This window comes from Cinclus cinclus, chromosome 3 (assembly GCF_963662255.1).
Source record: "Cinclus cinclus chromosome 3, bCinCin1.1, whole genome shotgun sequence".
NCBI lineage: Eukaryota > Metazoa > Chordata > Aves > Passeriformes > Cinclidae > Cinclus > Cinclus cinclus.
The window spans coordinates 25239148-25263912 of NC_085048.1; the positions used below are offsets into that span (position 1 = coordinate 25239148).

Sequence of the window (24765 nt, forward strand, 5' to 3'; positions counted from 1 at the left end):
TAAAACCAATTTATAAAGATCATGAGGAAACTCTTTGGAGAGGAAAATTAAACCTTTTATATCTTTTTTATACAACACAACTTGTGGTTTGTAAGTAACTGCTGAATACCACTCTACCTGGAAAATGTTGCATCATCCAGACCACAGGGGAAAGATGCCAGAGTAATAAAGGTGTCTAGGACCGTGTATTTGTGTAATTTTATCTAGTTAAGAGTGATGACAAGAATTTGCACATTTTGTATTGTGATTAGGTCTCAGCACTTCTGAATCCATGGACAAAGCTGTAACTGAGCTGAATATTTTTTGTTTCCGGCTATGACGTTTGTCCTTAGTCAAAAAATCTCACATAAAACCTGACATCTATTTAAGGTCACTCAAGAGACACCTTTATGTTTAAATGTATTTAACATAGAAATGTAAGTCATGCCTCCATCAATGCTATCACACAGTAATACCTAATGCTATCACATAGTAATACCTAAATGTCCCTGTCATTCTAAAGAATAAAAAAGTAAAACCTACCAAGCATAAGAATAAATAACGAACTTCCTGTCACCCTACACATACATTTTTCATAGGAAGAAATTTTAAATATTTTCAGAAGCAGAGACAAGCTAGCATTGAATTTCTTTTTTTTTTGCTATGTAACTAGCCAAAATGTAGGCATGCTTTTAATAAAGAGAAGCTCATGTTTTTAGCAAGAGCAGTTAAAAATTACACCTTAATATTTACCATTAAAAGGCTGGGTGACAAGAATTCTTTTATTGAGATGAAGAGTATCATAACACATACATAAATGTTTTGATTGCCATTATACCATAATCACTATGCTGATACGCAGAGAAACATTGCTGGAAAAGACATTTATTTTAAAACTGTAGCTGAATACATTTTCATGCATTAGTAAAAACAAATGCAGAGATAAAATAGAAAATAAGAAAACCTCCTGAGATGCAGCAGAGCTTACCTGACCACTTCCCAGCAGATCTGCTGCTTAGCTGTCCAGTGCCTGCGAGTTCCTGAAACAGTGAAACAGAATACACTCAATGTGACCATCATGTAGCCTACTAAATTCACTTTAACACTTCAAAGGACAAAACATACTCATCATAAACTATTCAAAAAGAGCTAGCATGCAACTCCAGCTGCAAGAGATTTTGTTCACAAACTGAACAGCAATCGGCCTGTACTATAGTCGCATCATCAAAAAAGTAAACCAATCACATTGACAAAAAGCCACTGTAAACAAAAAGACTGTACTGAAAAGATTAACAGTTTTGGCATCCCTACCATCAAGTCTTCTGTTCTTTTTCTTTTTTTTTTCTTCATCAAAATTTAGGTTATATATTTGTTGTTAGCAAGAGTTGCATTACTATTATTGTTAATTTTAGTTCTGTTTATTACCTTGAGGGTTATATATTGTAGAATAATTTTGTTGTCACTAGTTAATGTTAATTAGTTGTTTTAATAGCCTATATACCTATTTGTTATCTTTTGGTAGGTTTACTTTTTTAACTATCAGTAACTTAATAACTGAGAATATTTTACATTACTGTTGCATACTCAAAATTACAGAGTTACTATTAGTGTTACCTGTTTAACGTTTAGTCATCCTTTGAGTCCTGCGACATATTTCCTTAATAATCATCAGCCATCAAGTCTGATAGTCTCAAAAGAAATATCAGCCCTCTAAACTGCCTTCAAGGGCGGTGATATTTAGCACTGAAAATTACAAATAAAGTTTTTGAAGTTGAGTACCAACAGCTGGGCAGTGACACTGATGATTTGTTTATCAAGACAAATTGTTATATACTACGAAAAATGCAGTCAACGCACTCTTCTGAGTGAAAACAAATAGGTGAATCTATGCAATGCTTACATGTTGAATGGGATATTTAATGTGCGGGGAAACTCAAAGGTTGAAGAACTAGCATTTAGACAGTCTAACAGTGGTAAGTGGTAATCTTACCTCTTTAAACTCCATTACATTCTCACGAGAGACATGCTAATACAAACAAGTCAATCAGAGTTTGTGTTTAGCAAGATCAAGCTTAAAGGATAGTTTAAAATCCATTTATTGTTCTAAAGCAGTTTTTTCCATTAACATGTTATACATTAGTGGATACTAACCATGATTCATGTAACAGTTTAGTTTGTTAACTTTTATATTATTTAACAACCAGAAGTTATTAATACAACTTTTAAAGTCTTACACAAAAAATCTTAAAACAGGCTTGGGTTCATTTTTGTAATTTTTATATAAAAAACATTTTAGGCATCTCTTGAAAAAGAAATAAAGCAGGCATTTAAAGCTAGAAAACAAGTAATTCCAAATTTAGTTTGTTACAAAAGGTTTCAGCTTTATTGACAAATTATGGCAAACATATTTGACAAAATTATGGTTTCCTATTTAGAGAAGCTTACACATGGAACTTTAAGTGATTTTTTTTAACAAATACAGGTTAAAACACTGAACAACTTCAGTTAGCTACATACATACAGTAGCTGCTTCTTTTCAACCCCATTAAAACATCATTTAAAATTAAATTTACAAACTTAATATCGAGCATCTTAATCTAAACTAACATATATTAAAATAGACAGGTTAAAACATCTTATCTACAGCTTGATTATTGTCTGGTTCAAAAAAAACCAAAACAAAACAAAAAAAAGCCCCAAGAAACCCAAACATATTACAGTCTTTCAGTAACCCTAAACAGAAACTCAGGCTTAACTAGTATGTAGAGAGACTCAAGAGCTGTAACAGTGTCATGCTTTTTAGTTACACACAGCAATGAATACAACCAACAGAACATCATCTTTGAATAGTTTATAGACAATGCTTGCCAAAGGTTTTTGTCTCTGTTTTTTTAAGTCCGTGTTATAAAATAATACTAATGCCAATGTCACGCCAATGTTATAGGAAATACAAGTAGTACATAGGATAATAATGAGCAGTAATCCCTAGGATAGAAAAGAAATGGACTATTACTTGTCTTGTTGCTGTTTATGTGGAGACCACAGGCTATTAATTGTCTTTGAGATGAGGTCACAGATGAGGAGGACCTTCAATATCTACCATAGGGGTGTTCCCTGTAACCCCCTCTGGCTGACCTTGGAGGTGGTGCCTTTAGGCTGGAACGGGTTGTGGCCCATTCTTCTTGTGCTAAAAACAGAAGAGAAAAACAAGTTTTGTAAATATCTAAAATTGAAGGAACAAAGGGATGCCACTGCTAATGGCTGTCAAAATTCTTGAGGGTTCTGGCTGAAAGCTTTAGAAAAACAAAATGAAGATGGTGTTAACATCCACTTTATCCTCCCACAAATTACAGACAACTAACCTACTTCTTTAACAGGCAACCTGTCTATCTTAGGAAGAATAAAAAAGCCTCACTCCTTCAGTTTCAGCAGAGAATGAATAACTACTGTGCTGGTGGTACAGTCAGCTCTGGAAAAATCACTGCACTAGTCTGCCAGTTCAGAATTTATTTGATTTTTTGGGTTTCTAGTATTTAAGTTAAAGCAGAAATTTGAATAGCATTTAATTCAGTTGGTATGATAACAAGATGAGAAGTTGAATCATGAAAAGATAAGAAAGATATGTTTGATTTTTAACTTCCATTGGAGACCAAAAGAAAGAAAATAATGGAAGAAGAATGTGTAGAAGCGAAGCTACCACATTAAGCAAGAGAAGATTTTACTTTGCACTATCTTTAGAACACTTCTTCAAATTTGGTGAAATTATGCTCAAATATGCTCAGGAACAATAAGCTAAAAGATGTTCAGTTTTTACAATGCTTCTACAAATCTCCTTCCCTCCTGATGTGGTATTTCTGGAATTTAACCCTCCCAAAGGTGCAATCAGTAAACTCTCTACAGTCCTGGTCCAGCAGCTGAAGCCAAAATTTGCATTATCTCTTAAATCAGCCAGTGGGTCATCAAATGATTTCTGGTTTTGTCTTCCACTGACTTCAACTGATCATACTTAGAGTGATCAAAATGAACATGCACAAACCACAGTGTATCATATCATATCATATCATATCATATCATATCATATCATATCATATCACACCAGAGTGCAACATTGCCAATTCCTGTTTCTGCTAATGACTGCTGACTTTTGTGGCCACTAAACATAAACAGTGGTCATGAGGCAGAAAATACTAAATGGTTTAATCAGGCATCAAATATGCCTTTAACCAAAAATAACGTGACTGTAAGAAATAAAAACATAGAACATAAAAAGCCTGTTAGAGTTCTGAAAGCTATTTCTTCTCTGCAAGATGTCTTCTCTGCAACTACACTCCATTATCTCATTGCTTTGAGGTACGAGGGGAATAGCAGCTGTAGAGCTGAAGTGAGTTCAGGCTAGCATGCATGGAGGGCACATCTCTGGAAAAGATCTGGTAGAAGTTGACCTTGCCATGGAACAAGAAAAACACTCCTACAGTGATTTTTTTGGTGCACTCCATTTATTTTCTTTCTCTTTGAGTTCTTCTTTTTGAATATCAGTGGTTTTATATTCACATGAAACTAAAGTTTACTGTGGAAAGCTACTGCCTAGAGGGTTGAAGAAGTGGCAGCCAATATGATATAGTTCTAAATCCTCAAGTCTCTCATTCCTACAGGGAGTAAGTTTCTGTATAGTGAATTTAAAAATTCTGTCTCTGCAGTATGTATCATTACACCCTTTAAAAATCGCATTTTGCTGTAAATTTTTTCCAGCTTCAATTACCCTTTGCTGAAGTGTTACTACATTTGCAGAGAGGCCTTGGGGACACGAGAAATTTATATGGAAAAGAGAAGCTTCATTTATATAAATGAAAATGACTGAAGTAGTAAAAATATTCCATAAATGTACAAGACAAAGACAAGCCAATTTCTTGTTCCTTTTTAGTCCCCTCACTGTTGTCCAGATTGAAGCACCTTTATATAAAGGTGAAATGTGCAGTCTTTCAGATAGCACTCATACAGTAAAAAAATTACTTTGTATTATCAACTGAAGGAACTGCTTTTCCTTGACTGTTCTTAAAGCAAATTTCTCCCTTGACTGTACCAACTTCTGATATGGAACAAAAACTGAATTATGATTTGTGGTACAAGCCTCCTATGCTATTTTTTTTTTTTTTTTCAGTAGCATGGTGGACCTAATTTCTTGATTCCAAACTTTAACACCATCACTGAAATGCGATAGTTGACAGCTAACAGCCCCTGTTGATATTGCATGATAGATCCTACTGCATTAACACGTGAATCCCGTAGCCGAAACAGATGTGGAAGTTTTGGTACTACAGTCTTGACCTTGGAAAACCTTGGTGTCTACCACTCATACAGCAGTAAAGGATTATACAGTTATTGTGGAGAAAGCAAGATGATAGAGAGCAGTACTATCAAGACTCTCTGAACCCCATGTGCCAGTGTATCACTAGGTGCAGCCACACCAAACAAGAAATCAGACTGCTAGTGTTATTGTCCTAGAGGGGTTTTTAATGAACAACACCATACCTGCTAGTAATTAAGGCTTCCTTGACATGAAAGCTGTTCTTTCATGTCTTCCTTCCAGAACTCCAAGGTAACCCTTTTCTTTCAGCACCAAGGGAAGAAAGGGAGCTCCTGAGAATGGAAATCACTATCTTTGGGAACACTCTTTGAAAGGCTGGAGTGCTATGGACTACCTCAACAGTCATACAGAGATTCAGGTAGCTCGCTGGGTAGAAGAAGGGTTGAAAGTTTGACTACCAGGCTGAGTTTCACTATAAGAACAGGAGAACAGTGAGCGAGCCTGGTCTTCCTCTGAAAGACTGTGCCAAAAGGGGAAGGAAAAAGAGCCTGGACATATTTAATCTTAAGAAAATGACATGTTACTGAAATGGAAATGGAGAGGCATTTCAGGTGAAGAGCAGGTAATAGATGTAGCTTTGGAGAGAGAAAGGTAATTGGGAGAACTGCGAGAGACTGCCCAAGAGCTGAAGAAAGGTGCAGGGTGGGTGTTGTGTTCTAAGGCTGATTCTTTTTTCTTTTTTCTCATTCCTGTGAAGAGAAACTCTGTGGAGTCTGACCTTCCCCTTCCCTTGGTGACATCCAGACTTCCATCCAGTCTTTCTGCTCTATCAGCCCACACTCATTCCCTGTCCTTTTCACTTCTGACTGTCTCCAGTGCTATCAGGTGTCAAAGACTATGTTTAAAAAGAAATCCACACAAGCAGCTTAATAACTGAGGGCAGACGGTTCATTTTTTTTCAGAAATTTGGTGTTATTGGCAACTTTGCCATTGTTAGTTAAGGAGAAATATTTTATTTTTTGCTTTCAGAAACGAAAAGTATAAGCTATTGCAGCATGATGGAAACTTAAGAGAGTTTATAGGTGGGGAATCTGAGAGTGCTTGGGCTGAATGATTGCTTTGGTTGTGATGGTGTCATAGCTACTTTGCTAAGAAATGTGAAGACATGGGCACAGCCCTTTTCAATACACTGCATATGTCTTTCAATCTGCTATATGCTCCTATGAATTGGTATCTGAAGCTCACCTTTAGAATATAAAATTAATTCTTATTATCACAGGCAACCAGCACCCTTGGTCTATGCCTGATTGAATTTGCATGTTAGTGTTTTTGCACTGCTTTTTATGCTTCAGAAGGACTCTTACGTACTTTACTACATTAATTTGAGTTATAGAAATTATTTCAGTATTTATTGCAGACATAACTGATACATTACTTGAGGCTGTCTGTAAAGATTTTTTTTTATCAACTGCTATGAGAATCCATGGCTCTAATTTGTTTAAATAATTTTTTTTTCACAGAATGTAAAAAGGTCATATAATTTTTAACCTGAGAAACTTCTTTGAATATGGGATCAAAACAATAACATTTATAGCACAGAGATGGGTACATATGAAGTTGTTTCTGTCTCACTATTTAACCTATGCCTTATTGAAAGCACATAAAAATTCAGTGGTCTATCCATGCTGCTGTCATCACATGCTAAATGTCTCTGAGTAAAGGTTCAAGAAAATAACATAATCAGAGACTTCTTTTATCTCTTCATTTAACATTCTGCAACCTTATAAGAGAATTTTCCAGAACTGAATAAAACTCCTTCAAATAGGCAGAGGGAAAAAATGCAATATTTAAAGAGCAAATCATAAGAATGAATGACTTAAAAATAAAAATATATATTAATGACATGTGATTTACATAGAAATGTAGTATTTCCTAATTATTTTTATTTATAGTCATTGTTTAGTCCTGATACTAATCAAGACCTGATAACTTTTCTTTCCAGAAACCTATTTAACATCTGAATATTGCCTGCAATTACTGGGCACAATTCTATTTATTTATGGTCAATTATTTTGGACAGGTGGCCAGGAAAATATTAGAAAGAGCTATCCTGATTAGAGAGCTAAGGTGTGTGTGTGTATATATATATATATATATATATATATATATATATATATATATATACACAGATATATATATAGTTGTGTATATATATATATATCACAAGTAAAGGAATAATTGAATTTGATATTTCATTTACCTTTTGGGGTTTTAGAAACAGAAGTTGATTTTGATTCAAAATAAAATAGTATCCTTTACTGTGAGAAAAAAAATCTTTTACTGCATACATATGGAGAAAGCACACTGCACAGGAATTTGGATTACTAGCTCTACTTGTTTTCTCAGTGACCTTGGACAATTGCTGAATATTTTGTGATATGGCTTCCTCACTGGTAGAATCAGACTCCCTCCGTGGAGTGTTCTGAGATGTAATTAATTGCCTGAGCAGTAAGAGAAAAGTGATATAGATGTGCTGAGCAGAAGACCCAATAGAAACCAGATAATAGATTAAAAATGAAAACTCTTAAAATTAGAATGCCTTTCTTTGGACAATTCAATTTGTGCTATATTTCTAGTAAGCCTCCATAGGAAGATGGATAGAGACAAAATACTACTTGCAAATGGTCAGAAAATTTGTCCTACACAAGCTAACGACCGAAGCTCAACTAGTTTTGACAAAGCCAGTATTTCAGCCCAAAAATCCACATAGAAAAGATAGCTGCACAATTCTTGTGTCATAATTGGACAAGTATATATTATTTTAGAGAAAAATGAAAGAACAGATTTTGTTTTTTTGGTTTTTTTTTAAGGAGAACATACACTTTCTCACTCTTCTGGTCTCTTTTTGCTTATGCGCAAAGCTTACAAAATACATAGGATTTTCTGTCTTGACATCTATGCATTTTATTATTTTGTGAGAAGAGCTGAAGTGACTCTTTCGAATCACAAATGGTGCCTTTCTTATTTGAAATTTGGAGTTTTGAGAACACAAGAAATGTTTTCAAAACACAGGCTCAAACCAATTAAAGCTGGCTCACACCATTCTAGTTAATTTACTAGACCTGCAGTATGAAATATATACAGCTTAAAAACTGGAAATGAATGGTAAACCTTGTGGTTTGATAGTCTGCTTTCTGAATATGGCCATTCTAATGTTCTAATGCTCTTCAAAAAGCCCCAAGCTACTGCCCCTGTGCTTGGTAGTACCAAGCATAGCAATGGTAGTACCCTCTCTTCAGGAGGGCTAACCACTTAAACTGAGTGGCTGCTCCAAATTTGCTTTAGGGTTGAGAGCTTCCCTGTCTTAAACTGGTAGTGGAGAATCACGGAAATCCTCCAGCTGACAGCACTGGAGCAGACAAGAAGTGCTTGGGCAATCCCCTCTGCCAGCCCTGCCTGCAGGTCAAGAAATGACAGTGAGAGTTGCAGTAATGACCACTGTAGAAAATGATTTCTGAGAAGGCTTCAGCCACTTTTGTAGTGAACACTTGCCAAAGACAGGGAAGGAGCAGCATCAGAATACACTAACAACTAGTTTGGGAAACTGCAATGCCAGGAGGAATAAGACTCTTACCAGTGCTGTTGTGAGGTGTGAATGTTACAGTGTAGAAGGAGTTTTATTTTCACTTATTTTCAGTAAAAATTAATTTTCTATTACTTTATGGTCACGCAACATGAAACACGCAGTCATATATTGCATCTGGAATTAAATAGATGCACATCAATGTTACAGGACTTTTGTCTTAGATTCTCCAACTCTACAATTCCCATGGTGCAAGACAGAGAAATTACCATTTGAAATATTGCATATGAAAGTTTTGCATGATTTACTTATTCTTATTCTGTCATAGAACATTATTTATAATTCAGAAGTAATAGAAGAAGCACAATAAGTTGCTATATAAATTAAAACTAATCTTGTGCTACATGCAGGTTTTTTTAAATTTCCATAGCATAACCGGACTACAAAAGTTTTAGGATATACAGACGGTTAAAAGAAAGTGATAAGTTTAAATTTGGGACTTTCTAAAGAATGATAGTCTAATTAAAACACTGATTTGACAAAACAGCAGTAGCTCTAGTGTCATCCTCACATTAGTCACCAGAGATGAATTAAAACTGTGCTCCTTTTCCTGCAAACTTTCAAAATCATGCTCTTATAAAAATCATAAATCTCCTCTGAGGGCATAAATGCCACTTGAGATAGAGCTAAGGTGATTCCTTGAGTAAAAGAATTGAAAAAAAATTGCAGAAAATCAAGAAAATGCTTTTGTCAGTTCATTCTGTCCCACAGTAGGAATGCTGCTAACACTAAGTATAGGAATGATTTAAGTAGAAGATTAAAGGATGACAATATTTGGTGTAACTTCTGTCCATATAGAAAATATGTAGAAATCTTCAATGCCTCCGGTTTCCAGTGGAATAAAAGATTGAGTGCTGTACAGGAGGACTTAGGAGCACTTCTGAGCTTACAAAGCTGGGTGTACATCTTCCTCATGCTCAGCAAGAGACCAGATGCCTCAATCAGCCCAAAATGAAGACGGTCATGCAGGAGGCATGACACACTCCTCAGAACTATGGCAAGGTTGTTAGCAGGGAAGGCTTGGGGGGCATCAGGATGCAGGTGTTGTATCAAAATTAGCACACAGTGCACACCAATGGGGATGAACAGCAGAGGGAATTTTTCAGGCAATTTTCATTTCAGACTGGCCCTAGTTAGAACCTCTCGAAGTGAAATCTCCTACACAGTTGCAATTGCATCTTTTGCTCTAATTTCAAACCAAAATTTATGTTCTTTGATCCCACTCAGCGATGTGGAAAGAAGATCCATAAATGCAGACAATGCATTTATCTGCTTCTAAAGAACACTCCTGCTCCTGTGCTAGTGTAGAAGCTCCCAGCATGTGTTAAACAGCCAGCCATGTCCTTTGTCAAGGCAACACAAAACCTCCACCACAATGGTAAAATCTGTGCCTTATTTCCTCTGGGATGCCTAATTAATAATAAGATGGATTAGGAAGTGGTTGGAAAGTCACATCCAGAGGGTAATGGTCAATGGCTCAGAGTCCTGATGGACATGAGTGACAAGTGGTGTCTCTCAGGAGTCTGTACTGGGAGCAGAGTTATTTAATATCTTCACTAAGGGCAGAGGCAAAGGGACTGAGTGCACCCTCAGCAGGTCTGCAGGTGACACTCAGCTGAGTGGTGCTGTTGACACACCTGAAGGACAGGATGGCATCCAGAGGGACCTGGACAAGCTCAAGAAGTGGCCCAGGGGAATCTCATGCAATTTAACAAGTGCAAGGTTCTGCACGTGGGCCAGGGCAATCCCTGGTATCAATCCAGGCTGGGGGATGAGCAGATGGAGAGCAGCCCTGCCCAGAAGGACTTGGGAGTGCTGGTGGATGAGACGCTGGACATGAACCAGCCTTGTGACCTCATAGCCCAGAAATCCAACTGCATCCTGGGCTGCATCAAAAGCAGAGTGGCCAGCAGGGCAAGGGTGGGGATCCTGCCCCTCTGCTCTGCTCTGCTCTGCTCTGGTGAGACCCCACCTGCAGTGCTGCATCCAGCTCTGGTGTCCACAGCACAGGAAGGACACGGAGCTGTTGGAGTGAGCACAGAGGAAGCCACCAAGATCATTAGAGGGATGGAGCACCTCTCCTGTGAAGAAAAGCTACAAGAACTGGGATTGTTCAGCCTGGAAAAGAGAAGACTTAAGGGTGAATGAACTGCAGCCTTCCAGTATTTAAAGAAACTTTCAGGGAAGATGGAGAGGGACTTTCACAAGAGCATGTAATGACAGGAGAAGGGGAAATAGCTTCAAACAGAAAGAGAGCAAGTTTTGATTACATATTAGGAAGAAACTCTTTACTGTGAGGGTGGTGAAGCAATGGGTTGCCCAGAAAAGTTGTGATTGCCCTATCCATGGCAGTGTTCAAGGACAGGCTGGATGGAGCTCTGAGCAACCTGGTGCATGTCTTTATCCATGGCAGGTGGGTTGAAACGACAGGATCTTTAAGGTCTCTTCAAACCATTCTTTGTTTTTATTATTCATTCCATGACGATTTTAAGACCCAGACACCAAGGAAAGTTTTCTTTGGCATGGTGTCATGATATTTTCTATGAGACACCAAATGTATACCCTCAGATGAAATAAATGAAAGACTGGTGCACATTAGTAAGACTTCGTTAATTACTGCTGGTAAAGACATTGTAATCACAAACCATGTGGAGCCAAGCACTGTAATGATGGGAATGTGACCTATGTCTCTTACATCTGCAAATCAGTCACTATGAATTAATTGAGCACTTGATTTCTTACATTTGAATATTTAAATGAGACTAGGCTAGGAAAAAAAATAGCATGCTGAGCATAATGAATGTTATGACCAATAATGTACAATACCAAAGTTACTAAAAGTGAGAAAGGAGCTTGGACTCAAAAGCTGAAAAAACCTCATATCTCCATCTGCAGAGCAATTGCTATGAAGTACTTTTTTGTAATTCACAAGTATTTTTTTTTCTCTGCATACATTGTGACATGGCTTCATTTTACCTTTTCATTGCCAGAGAAGGTTTATTTCACACTAGAGTGGCAGTTCCTTGAGTCTCTCCATGACATGAGCATGTTTATGTCTTTGAATGAAGTATGAGAATTCATGTCTCCTAAGGTAACATCTCCCATCAAGCTATTTATGAGAATTCTAGAGGTTTGAACCCTCCATACAAACTTTCCCTTGCTAATTTCATCATGATATACATTTACTTGTTCAGCAGAAACTATTATTGTTACTGCAGAAAATCTTAATTTACTAAATGAAACACTTTTTAGGGCAAACACAGAACAAAAAGATAAACTATATAATAACAGAGTAGGGGAATACTGCTGTACATTTTAGCTGTTAGCTATAAAGGTCTATAAAGAATTTGTTTATGATGTGCCACCTCTGTGGAGGATTATTTAGTAAACTAATTGTTATAACAATTGCAAAGCTCTTATATGGAGTGACTGGCAGGGAATTATTGTGAAATAGTTAAATCATTGTGACAGCATTTTACAACTTAGATGATATCTTACATTAAAAGGAATTACACCAAACAATTACACTCTCCAATTTTAATGAAAGATGGAAATATCCTAAAACCAAATACCCAGTTCTTTTCAGGTACCTAATGCTAAACTGGAGTAGAATGTTCATCAAAAAAACATGGTCATTTGAGAAAATCTAAACAGCTGAAAATTTTGGTGAAGATGCAAAATATTTAAATAATGACTTCTTAATGCAATGGCAGAACATGCTGTAAAAAGCCTTGCAAACTTCTGAAAAGCAGCAGTAATGTTACTGGAGTTCATTTATGCCTTCCCTCTTGTAGGTGGCAAGCTACAGATTAACCTTCCTAACTCTTGCCTAAGGCCTTTGGCAGATGGTGCTATTCTAATTTAATTGTGGTGGTTTAGGAGGTTATAGACTTCCACCTGTCCTTTCACTCTCTATTTGGGGTTTCTGTTTTTTTTGGTAGTAGCAACAAGTTTGAATGTACTAGTCTCTCAGACACTGCAGTTCATGACCTGACATAAAAACATAATGGCCATAATTTTCAGGTAATACACAAGGCAGGATATGCACCAGGCTGTGAACTGTGGCATCTGACAAGAGGCACACTCTCACTACTGTGGCAGTCTCCCTTTGGAAGAAGGGGCAGAAACCTCTTGAACCCTCTGCAGCAGCAATTGGCACAGCTCACCACTAGAGTCCCCAGCTTTTGGGAGAATTAAGACAGGAAAAAGCTGCTGATAAACAAAGTTTGGAATGCTTTGATCAGTACAAGGGCAAAAAGGATTCAGATGAAAAAACATCGAAGCAGGTCAGATTTAATGAATATAGCTCCTTGGTTCTGCCTTGCCTGCAAGTAATATACTCCTCTGTTATCTCTCTAATGTGGCCTAACACAACACAGCACTTGAATCAAGAATGCTGTTTCTTCTTAAAATAAAAAACAGGGGAAAGGAGAAAGAAATGAGAACAGGAATTGATTATAAAAGACTTTTTATTTACAGTGGTCCAGTCCAGGGAAGATGCTTTTTGTAGCTGGCCATGACATTACATATGGGCAGGAAAGATAGGTAGTTACCAAACTTCAGGTATACATTTTATTCTAATCAATTTGTGAGACAGGAATCATTAAATTCATGTTTTCACTAGATATCTCTTCAGATGACAACAGTGCCAGAAGGGAAACCACAAAATTACTAATGTACAATGAGAGAAAAGAATATAAAACATTTCTTCAGAAATTAATCCAATTTCATGCCTTCTCTTTTAAAACATAAGCATCAAGTTAGCATGACCCCATTACCTTAGTTTAGACTTATCTGCAGGTATCAAAACCTTCAGTGACAGAAGTACCATAAACGTTTGTTGAGTGTGATTAGAAGTGAGGATGCTTTATATTTTTGAAAATTTGTACAGTACTTCAAATGACTGATCTTTTATTTTTAAACTGGCTTCTAAAGATACTTCTTGACAACTCACATGAAGAAGCCTATAAGGGCTACAATCTCAAGATTTTCAAGCTTATGTCCCAAATTTATGTTCCTCAGCATGGAAGAGTGATCCTCAAAATTCTATAGCAGTAGCTGCATAATCCTTATCTTATAAAAAATTTGTAGGAATCTCATAATTCCTGAGTACTGTGTTTCCATGTGCTCAGAGACTGCTGGAGGGAATGCTTTGAAGTGTCTCTACTTTGATCCTTCTGAGAGACTGGGTGACAAACATGTCAAATCACAACAGAGTTAAGTGTCTTAACTTCGTGAGGGGATTCTGTACTGCACATTTTCATTCATGGAACATCCCATCATGGAAAGCAGTGCAATTTTACATACATCCCTGATCTTCCTATTGGGAAGTCTTGGGAGATTGCTTGGCTGGATTTGTAGGGGATGGAATTCTCATGAACCGTCACAAAATAAACTGAGCAAGGAGTTAATGCACTTAAGTTACAGATTTTACAGCAGTGAATACTGTTTAGGAATCCATCTTGACCAGCCTATGACAAGTGACTTAGATTCTTCCTTGTTTAGTACTTCCATCTAATCAAAGAGATGTGAACTTCCTGCAAATTAAATGGTGTTCAGGTGGTCTCTGCTCTGAAATACACGTCTGATCTTTGGAACTATACTGTGAAAAAATTCATAAATACATACTCTCATGATCTTCGGAGGAAACAGTTTTCCCAATGAGAATTCTCCACAAGTTCTTTTAAAAGGAGCAGAGAAGAACCCAGGAGATGTAAACCACCTACTATTTCTCAGGAGTACAGATAGAAAGAAAAGTCCTGGTAGGCAGCTCACATAGGAGTACTATTGTGCTCTGTACTTAAGAAGCTACAGAGAACTCTATTTTATACTTCTAAAAAAGATTGTAAGCATGAAGCAGCATTACTATTTCATTGAATCTACTTCACGAAAAGTGAAAGAAAACCTTCTCAGGATTGAAAACTGTCCTCCCTAAAGGTAAGCTGGAAGCATGAGAGGATGCATGGAAGAAAGTAAAAAAAAAATGCCAAGCTAGTAAATTTTTGATAAGTCAGATATTGTTATTGAAGCGGATAAGGGAGAAATACAAAACACCTAAGAGTTGACAACAAGACTATATTCATGTACCATTTGCCTCCGGTCTTATTCAGAGTTTGGGAGAATTTGGAATGACAGAGGTGGGCCAGAAAGAATTGTAAAGAAGGAATATAGCCTTATTATGGAAGGCACAACAAGGTGTGAAACTGTACTCAAATGAAGGAAAATCTGGTTAATTTCTGCAGGATGGTGAAAAATTAAGGGACAGCTCATTTTATACAGTGGGATGGATTCAGGAGACTCACAAAGAGTTACAAAACATCCTGAAAAAGTAGAGAACTAGAAACAGATAGCTAGAGTAATGTTAGGTGAGGATGAGAAGGGGTGATAGATCTGATACAGAGAGAACATGTATACAGTAAGAACTCATACAATGAGGAAGTTAAGCTATAGCTCTATAGCTCTGTGTACTCAGATTACCTCCTCAGATAAACAGTGGTGACTTAGGAAGGACAGAAGTTCCTGCACAGATTTCCAAGGCAGGAAACTGGTAAATTTACAAACTCCTAAAGTAAGTGAACCAAGAATAGCATAAAGAGTTATATATAAAGGTATCTGCTTTCAGAAAGCCACAAAATTACAATTTGAAATATTATTAAACATTAAGTTTATTCCAAGCTATTGATAACACTCAGACCTTCATATTCAAATGCCAACTCAGAAAATAGTTCAAGCAAGAAACAAAGCAAGTCCACAGTTATCAGCCATGTATTTTAAGTCTAGCAAAGGAAACCAGGCATATTGGGTTTGTTTCAGCTGCTGAATGGAAAACAAACAAAAAAAAGGAGCTTCATGCAGAGCATAAATTTAGTCATGATGCCACTCTGTGAACATTTTGTAAGCCTTAGCTAATTAGTGCATTCAAAATCCCTGCTGGGAAAACAAGTAATATTCTTCTACTTTTACAAATGAGGGATTGGAAGGAAAGTGACACTACTTTAAATGTCTTGCCCAAACACATGGAGATTCAGCATGGTGGAATGTAATTAAAAGTTAAACAGTGAGCAATTCTTACTGCTGAGCTCAGACTATTCTTGCCCAAAAGCTTAGTGGTGCATTCAGGACAGCAGTGGAGAGGGGATCTGTAGATGGGAGGAAGGATCTTCCACTACAGCTAATAAAAATGTGCAAAAAGGAAGCAAAACAAAGGATAACTGAACCACTCACACTCATATGGATAAGCTATTATTATTACTTGCCTAGCATTGAAAACATGCTTGACTGCACATTGTATCATCCAAATATATTGTGAGAACTGATTGTACAAAAGCATGTTATTTCTCATTATGCAATGCAATCATTTTGACATCTCAGTAATGTCTATTTCTGTACCAATACAAAGGAAACTGCAAGTTTGCATTAGTGACATTTGCTTCCCAGATGCATGAATACAATTATCTATTTCACGCAGCAACCCTTATATAACCCCTTAGTGTAACTTTCCTTTGCAGCATCATTTCCAGCAGCTCTCATTTTCACAAAGCTGTGGAAGTCACCATGCAGACTTAGAATACTTTGGCAGCAGTAAATCAGGCATGACATCTCTGCTGAATATTAGGGTCATTCTTTAAGCTGACAGTAGTCAGCTTTGCTCTGTTATTTCAGTGATAACTCTGAATGAGATTCACTGTGCCACCTGATACAACGCGCTGATAATTATTAATAGGAAAACATGGTCTAGACTCTAGTTACCAAAATATCTCACTAATAGCAAAGAATAGATCTAGAAAATGGTTTGTACTCATGGGAGTTACTCTTCTCTTCCTTTCATGCCTCCCATTCCCATGAAGTGGAACTGCTCCTGCCCAGACACAGACTTGGTGGGGAAGTGCAAAGACTACAGCCCTCCCTCTATTCATACTGCCTAGTGTGGCATGAGACACTCCTTTATCTTGGTGCAATATGGCGATACAGCACCATCTCTTTCTTTCCACTGATATTTCTAAATTTCACAAACCTTGCTGGTTGAAATGATGCACATGACAGCAGCAGATGCACAGTATTGTTTACCCATCAAGCAGACTGAAATTAACTCTGTGAAAGACATTCAAGCACTAACAGAAATTTTTGTGTTGCTGTTAAACTGCTCTGTGACTGTGAGTACTTGGCTTTGAAATTCATCAGTCCAATTTTCTGGTCCTACATCAAAACTCACCCTAAAGTTGCACAAATCTATTTTGTTTGGCCTTTGTAAAATGAAAAAAAGTGAAGAAAAGTGTATGGAAATAATTTCTGAGTTGCCAGTGACAGATATTTTCCTTTGATTTCACATATTTGCAGAAGATAGAAGAGACCTTACCGTAGCTGTCATAAGCCTCTTCACTTGTTCCGTGACCATAGTCATAATATTCAGGCACACTGTAACAGATTCAGATAGCCATGTCACTATTATAATGGATAACCAATTCAAAACAAACCAGAGTTCACAAAATAAAAAGCATTTTAACAGTTTCACATGATAACATAGTCCAGCTATTTTCAGGCACAGTGAATATTTAGATATGAAAGAAAGTGTACCAGTGACAATAAAAGATATCATACAGTACATCACATTTCTAATCTACTCAGCACAAAAAAAAAAAAATTGATCCCAAATATGTAAACCTGGAGATGTGACAAACACTGAGAGAAATTCTATCTGCAAAAATGAGTATCATTCTGTATCATTCACTGTTGTTAAACCAACAAAAGGAGTGTCATCCTCATTTACCTGTAATTCTAAACATTTGTGCGTTACCGAACTCAGCAAAATTTGTTTTCACAAAGCTGACTGTATTGTATGGTGTGGAACCTGTAAACTACTTTACCAAAAACACTGACAGGTTTCCAGCCTTGATCCTGAAGAACAACGCATGTTCCCATTCAAACTCCCTTTCACACTGTTTTCAAAAGTTATGTACAATCATATTAACATGTTATCAAAATATTTCAGATAATAGTTACATCCTGATAATCAGCAATTCCCAGCTATTAAGTGGAGTGGGTATCCAGAAAATTCACTGAAACATAATTAAATGGAAAGGGAATTATTCCCATTTCTTCTTCCTGCTATTATTTTTTATAGTTTACACTGTATTTTTGGTACCTGGTACAAAATTCAAGATCAGGCTACTTCTCAGGTAACAGGTAAACGTACAAGAATCAGTCTCTGCCCAGAAAAATCTGCAAACTCCATGAACTCCACTATATTATATTTCTTCAATCAGCAGTGAACCAAACAGAAAAGGTTTAACACTTTCTCTGCTGATAGTTTTAGTTGTTACTACTTCTTCTTTTTCCCTGGACGCTGTGTGAGACAGACTCTTGCAAAATGAACAGAAGAGGGCAAGCAGCTCAATATTGCTATAACATTATTGCTCAGGCTATTTTCCATATTGGATTGTTGTTTTTAAAATATTAGTTTATACTACAGGGAGAAGCTTAGTTGACAGTGGAGTGCAAGTAGAAATATTTCAGAAGTGCAATAGAGATAAACAAGCAATCTATAAGAATTATTTTCTTAACCTAATTTCAACTTTGTTCACAAACAGCCTGTAATTAGATTTTTAATTTATTGAACTTAATAGCTATCCATAACTATCCTTGGAATAATTTCTGAGAATAATTCATGTTCTCTATCTCACTCAAGAACACTGACTGCATGTATCTGATAAGTGATATTCAAGCTGTTTTGACTTGGGTCATGTTATCCCCCAAAATAGGTAGGGATAGCTCTCATAGCTTTTGGCTATGAACATCCATGCATTCATGCATTTGGTGTGCTGTTCTTTTTTTCTTTATTTTCAACTGAAAATATAACTATAATTGTTGTGCATTATTTTAGTAGTTTAGTCAGAAGGTAAATGAATTGCAATGGCACCAATATCTCAGAGAGATGAAATTCATTTGATAAAGCAGTAGCAGAAAGTGGACATAAGAATAATATGAATGAAATGAAGTTAACACTTCAATCAAGACTTTTTCCAATGCCAGCTGAGCTCTATAGGACACAATCACAGTAAAGACTTCCCAGATAATGGAAACCATTAATGGAAATCCAGTTGCCTTAAAATGAATTATCTACACAATATCATATCATATCTAATCTAATCTAATCTAATCTAATCTAATCTAATCTAATCTAATCTAATCTAATCTAATTATCATATAATATCAATACTATATATATTATCTTATATACTCCTATTGAAATAGTGAAAAAAACAAACAGAAGAATACATATTTTATTTGTAGAACGCAATGTTAATTGTGTACTATTTTGCTATTATTTTAGTAGCCAATTAAATGAAATTACAGGATTATGTAATGTGAAGTGAAGCACTGCAGCATCAGAGTTAAGTAATTTATCTAGTCATAGCTACAAAGCTCATGGCTTAGACATAAGAAATGGCTTGCACTGTTCAGAACAGACACATGACACACCACCCAACTCTGGCAGACAGCCCTATGAAAAGGTAATTTTAGAAGCTGCATTTTGGCACACTGCCTGCTTTCCTGAGTAGAGGAGGGTGCTGGACTAGTGAGTGTTGTTAAAAGAAAAGAAACACAAGAACTCCTATTTTCTGCGAGCAGATAAGATGCTAATATTTCTTCCTGACATGTTTTTGAAAACCAAAGCAGCTGCCTCCAATGGTTAGCTTTAAAAGGAGGACAGTTCAAAGGCCAGTAACTTATAAACAGCAGTCCTGCTTTCAGTGATCACTGATGAGGGCCTTGAGCTATTACCCATCAACACAACACCCAGCAGAACACAAGACTTGCAAGAGCAGGTAAATGATTCATTGCTACATTATTGGTGTTGTATGTTTTTATTTGAGAAAGAAAGACACAATCATAGAGATAATAAGGAAGTGAGATAAAAATCCTGCAGTGAAAATTCTGAACTAAAATAAACTATCAACAGAATACTAAGTTAATACACAATCATAAAATAAGAAACAAGCTGTATTACAACTATAAAAAGTAATTTGTTACATACTGCATATTTGATGTATGTGAGCACCATACTTAACACATTCCTGAAAACACACAATACATGATTGTCATCTAAGTCCTCCAAGTTTATTTCCCTGAACATAACATCTTTCTTGTAGATTTGAGCCAAAATGGCATTTCAAATTCCTTGGCAGCTCATATTGAAGTGTTTTGAAGAATATGTAATTTATGAAGAATGAACCTTAATTCTCACTATGAAATACCATACTTAAACTCATATTTTGTTGGGCCAGACTGCTTATTCATTAATTTGTTTTATTCTAAACTTCTCTGAATACTCACTATAATCTATTAGATGCATTTAGTTGTAGACATTTTCCTTTGTTTTATGACAAAGTAAACAATGGGCGATACTTATAAAAAATGTGATACATTATGGCTTTACAAACGTGAGGTTATTTTTTTTTAATTACTGAACTGCAGAGAGATGTAGTTGCATTTGCATTATGGCCAACTGAGAAGGAAGCAATCAGCAAATGCATTCAGCATAAATAATACTTGTTTATATAATTTTATAGTTCTCAGACTGTTCCTGGAAAATATAGTGATCATGAGCTCTAGAAACCACTGACTCTCTTGGCAGTGCTAATTGGAAACAAAACACCATTATCTATCATTATCATTCATTACTTTCAAGCAACATGAAGTGTAATTTACTTAAAGTACATGCACCCACCTGAAAGCAGGATGCAACACATTTTACAAAACAGATAGGATTAACTCATTACCAGCTTCTCAGTTTCTACTTGCACTATACTTTAACACCAGATTTCTGAAGCATAGAGGTCTTGATGTATTATGACTTACACTTTAGTAGCCTTCTACAGCTGGCACTCATGGAAAAATTGATAAACATGAGGTACTTATCTTACAAGCAGTTTAATTGGGATGTAGTTTTTCTCTGTAAGAAATATTTATAACACAGATATATGACCCTGTCCTAATTCCTATTCTATGGCCAAGGAGATGAATATTACATATACTAGAAATCTTCATAACCTTTACATATATATGCTTAATTTTTAAAGGTTTTTATTTTGGTTAACGTTTTTGAACATGATCATTTTAAAGATCTGAAATCAATGTTTCTATAAACTGTGATCTGTTCTCTTCATGCTGATAAAGCTGGCCCAGTTTCCAAGAAAAACCCAAAACCCAAACCAGTACAAGATGGTGGCTTCTGAGAGATAAGGGTCCTTTAGTGCCTTCCAAACTGCATTATCTAGGGCTCCTGTGATATGATGAAGGATCAAGTACAGAGACTGTATCTAAATGGCAACCCTTAAAGCCAACAAAGAGTTTTAACCTCTCATTAACTGGGACATTTTCAAATTGGTATTAGTGCAAAAACATTAATTCCAGTTTGACTGTGTCAACACCCATGGAAAGCCACACAGCTTTTTGCTCAAAAGCCTGTAGAGAATAGTGCTTTATAGTGGTTTAGGCTGAGAACCACAAACAAAAGTGTTAAGATTGAAGCCACAAAAGCTTGACTCTTGGGTCAACAATCCACCCAAGGGAAGCGTGATGTTCACCACTCAGAGGTCACTGGGGTTAGGTACAGGAAAACATGAAATTAATGAATAGACTGCATTAGCCTTTGACCAATCTCTTCCTGCACCTGCAGGAAGCTGCTGGCAAGAGACCCTGAATTATCAACATTACCATCTGGTTCCCTGGCTGCTCTTACAGCTGCAGTAATACAAGGCAGCAGAACATTGCAAGAACTGAAGAACAGAAGTATTTCTTGTCCCCTTGTGCTCTTTGGGGAGTGTGTGGTTTTTTTTGTTTTGTTCTTCCTTTCTCTCTTTTTCTTCTTTGGGGCTTTTTTTTTTTTTTTTGGTGAAGGATGCATCTAAGCTTTTATTCTCAAGAGTGGTTACAGACATACAATGGGCTCTCTAAAGCCAAAGCAGAAAGATGCAAGAAAGAGTTCATCTTCTTTAAACATTGCTAACAACTGAATCTGTACAGAATTGTGTTCTGTAGACTGTCCTGGAAGATCCTAAGAAACAGAAAGTATTTGAGTAAAACCTGTTAATTTAGATTTACCAGATAATATTATCCTGTTAAAACATTTTTTTTTCTTTCTTAATGGTACTTTTAAACTGGTAGAGTATATGTTTGTATAATATGTGAATATTTTTTGGGAAATGTTTGGGAAGAAGCTAGCCAATTTAGAAGTTTTTGATAAATCACTGGAATTATAACTCTGCCATTAGATAATAATTTGGCTTCTTTTGTGAAATACATTAATTGGTTCAAACTGGATTTGCCAGTGAAGTTCCACAGTTTAGACTCATCATGAAATAGGCTAAAAAAATTTAGCCTTTGAAGAATTAAAAATAATTTGAGATACTTCCACCTTTGTGCTGTAATACTCAACAATGTGAGAGTGAACCAATATTGTGGTTTAGGATGGAGAAAGAATTTTCTGAAAGAAAGTTTCTGAAAGAAACTTTCTGAGAAAGAATTCCCAGACTTTGACAATTTGCAATCAGCATCTATACACAGATACAGATAAATGAACCATTATCACTCCTTAGAGATATATCCCAGTCAGGGTTACCTTTAGACAAGATTCTTGAGTCAAGCTAATATCCAGGATAGCACACAAGGACCCCTAGAAGTGGGATTTAATATTTTAGAGGTGGCATTTAATATTTTAGACAAATCACTTTTTCACATCCTCAAATGGATCCTGTGAACTCTTGGTCTACATGAAATTATAACCCTCTTTCCCGATGTAATTTCTATTCAGTAATCTTTGGCGTTACAAACTTCCAACATCACTAACTGGTACAATCAAATATACAGTTCCTGTGCTAACAGGATCCAGTCTAATGTTACTGCAGTTGTTTTATGTAAGACTGTGCTTGTAAAGGTTCTCCCTTCTACACGAGGGAGGGAGCCAGCAAGATTCAACACACAGCTGGCCATGAAAAAGCTGTTTGCACAAAGCAGTATACTTCTGCCTGGAAGAGAGGTGGGCAAGATCTGCATTCACATGAATTACAGTATATGAAACTTTTACAAAATAATATCTCATTGTGGAAATGTGTGAATAAATAAATAATCCTTCAAGGAATCTGAAACTTACTGGAAGATTTTAACTTAACAGAACATTGTATCTACAGGGAAGATGACAAACCGTTTGAATATAGGAACTTACAGGATTCAGTCTTAAATCACCAATATAGTCCTTTACTCAATACTTCTTTAGAAATCATGGAATAATATGGTGAACATTTTAGTGGATAAAGTCTCCCTTTTTCTGAAAGCTCAATTCTGGTTGTATCCAATTTTCAACAGATGAGAATACCTCTATTACCATACTCCTGGATTTATTTAGTACCTTACAACATGCCTGAAGTTAAATTAGATTCAACTGTCCCCATCATTTTTGTATGTTTGATTTTATGCTACTGAAAATATGAATTTAAAACTATTATAAACAATGAAGGCAGTAAAATTATGCAAGCATTTCATTGGAGAGCCAACATAATTGCAAGATGACTTTGGATTCTGAACTTTTTGCAAAATATTAAATAGAAATCAATCTGCCATTTAATTTCACATGGCAATTTCTATTTATCTATTCTATATTCCACTGTAATTTTCTTATAGATACAGAATTATGACTAATTATATCTGAATATAACACCAAATGTCTGCAGAGACAGTGTTTACAAAGGGAATGATGCAGCATTTTAGGAATCCCAGACAGTTTTAGAGGAAAAACTTCTCTAGTTCAGAGTAGTGAAATTTGATTCTACTTTGCTCATCAAATCACAAAAATGAGAAGTGGCATTTGGAAACAGTTTCTGATTATGAATGCCATAAGTAGATTGCTGTGAAGATACATAAAATGTCATATTCTAGGCTTCCTGCATTGATTGATTTCAACAGATTGGAAATAAAATACAGGGAAATCTTTATTTATGGACAGGTGGATATAAGCACACAGCCAAAATGAAATATGCCAAAATATAAATACAATACACAGTGCTTAAAAAGTGAAAGAGTGAGTAGTAGAGAAAATAATAAAGAATATCTAAGTTTGCAAAAAATCATTGCAACTATTCTACCTATTTAAAGCTGGACAATATTTATGTGTCCATGTGTTTTACTACATAGTAATATTTTGACAATGAGACAAGTGTGCAAATCTCTGATTATATCACCAAAACAATAAACTATGTAACAATCTACTAATTCAATTAATGATTATTCGCAGTCTTGTCTAACCATTGTTATCAAACTAAAGACAATTTTTTTTTCTTTTAACTATGCATAGTTCACAACTAATCTGGTGGAACTTTTCATAAAGCAAGTAACTGAAAAGAGTGGGACTTTACTGAATAGAGTTCACCATGGAACATGTACATCCAGCTGAACTTTATACTGCTGTCTTTACAAGCGTATAAATCTGTTATTTTACTTGCACCACTGCTTTGAGAAACTCATCTTTGGAAACAGATGTACATACAGTACCTTGGTATCTGGAGGTCAAGCAAAAATAACCAGGATGAACTGGAGCTCAGGCAAATATATCCTGCTGATGCAAGTAATTCTTGCAGATACAACTGGATAAAATACTCTTCCTAAATAATTTTGCAGCATGGCTTTGCACTGATGTGATTGTACTGTAAGCCACATAAGTGACATGGACTGAACTGTGCTCCATGTTGTACTCCTGTCTGTCAGATCAAAAATAAGTAAGTGATCCCTAAAGCTCCTGTACTAGCAGCCCACACTGCAGAAAAAAAGAAGCTATAAACACAAG

The 24765-nt window shown here is 36.1% G+C and overlaps 1 protein-coding gene across 1 annotated transcript in view; it reads right to left on the reverse strand.

Moving 5' to 3' along the window:
* Window positions 1-3068: 3068 nt before the first annotated feature.
* The window catches only part of KHDRBS2 (KH RNA binding domain containing, signal transduction associated 2), a 309215-nt gene continuing 287518 nt past the window's right edge, over window positions 3069-24765 (reverse strand). Inside the window, exons 9-10 of the mRNA XM_062488563.1 lie at window positions 17284-17342; window positions 3069-3166 (exon numbers count right to left, since the gene is read on the reverse strand). Of these exons, the coding sequence (XP_062344547.1) occupies window positions 3069-3166; window positions 17284-17342 (157 nt within the window). The remainder of the gene's footprint in view (window positions 3167-17283; window positions 17343-24765) is intronic.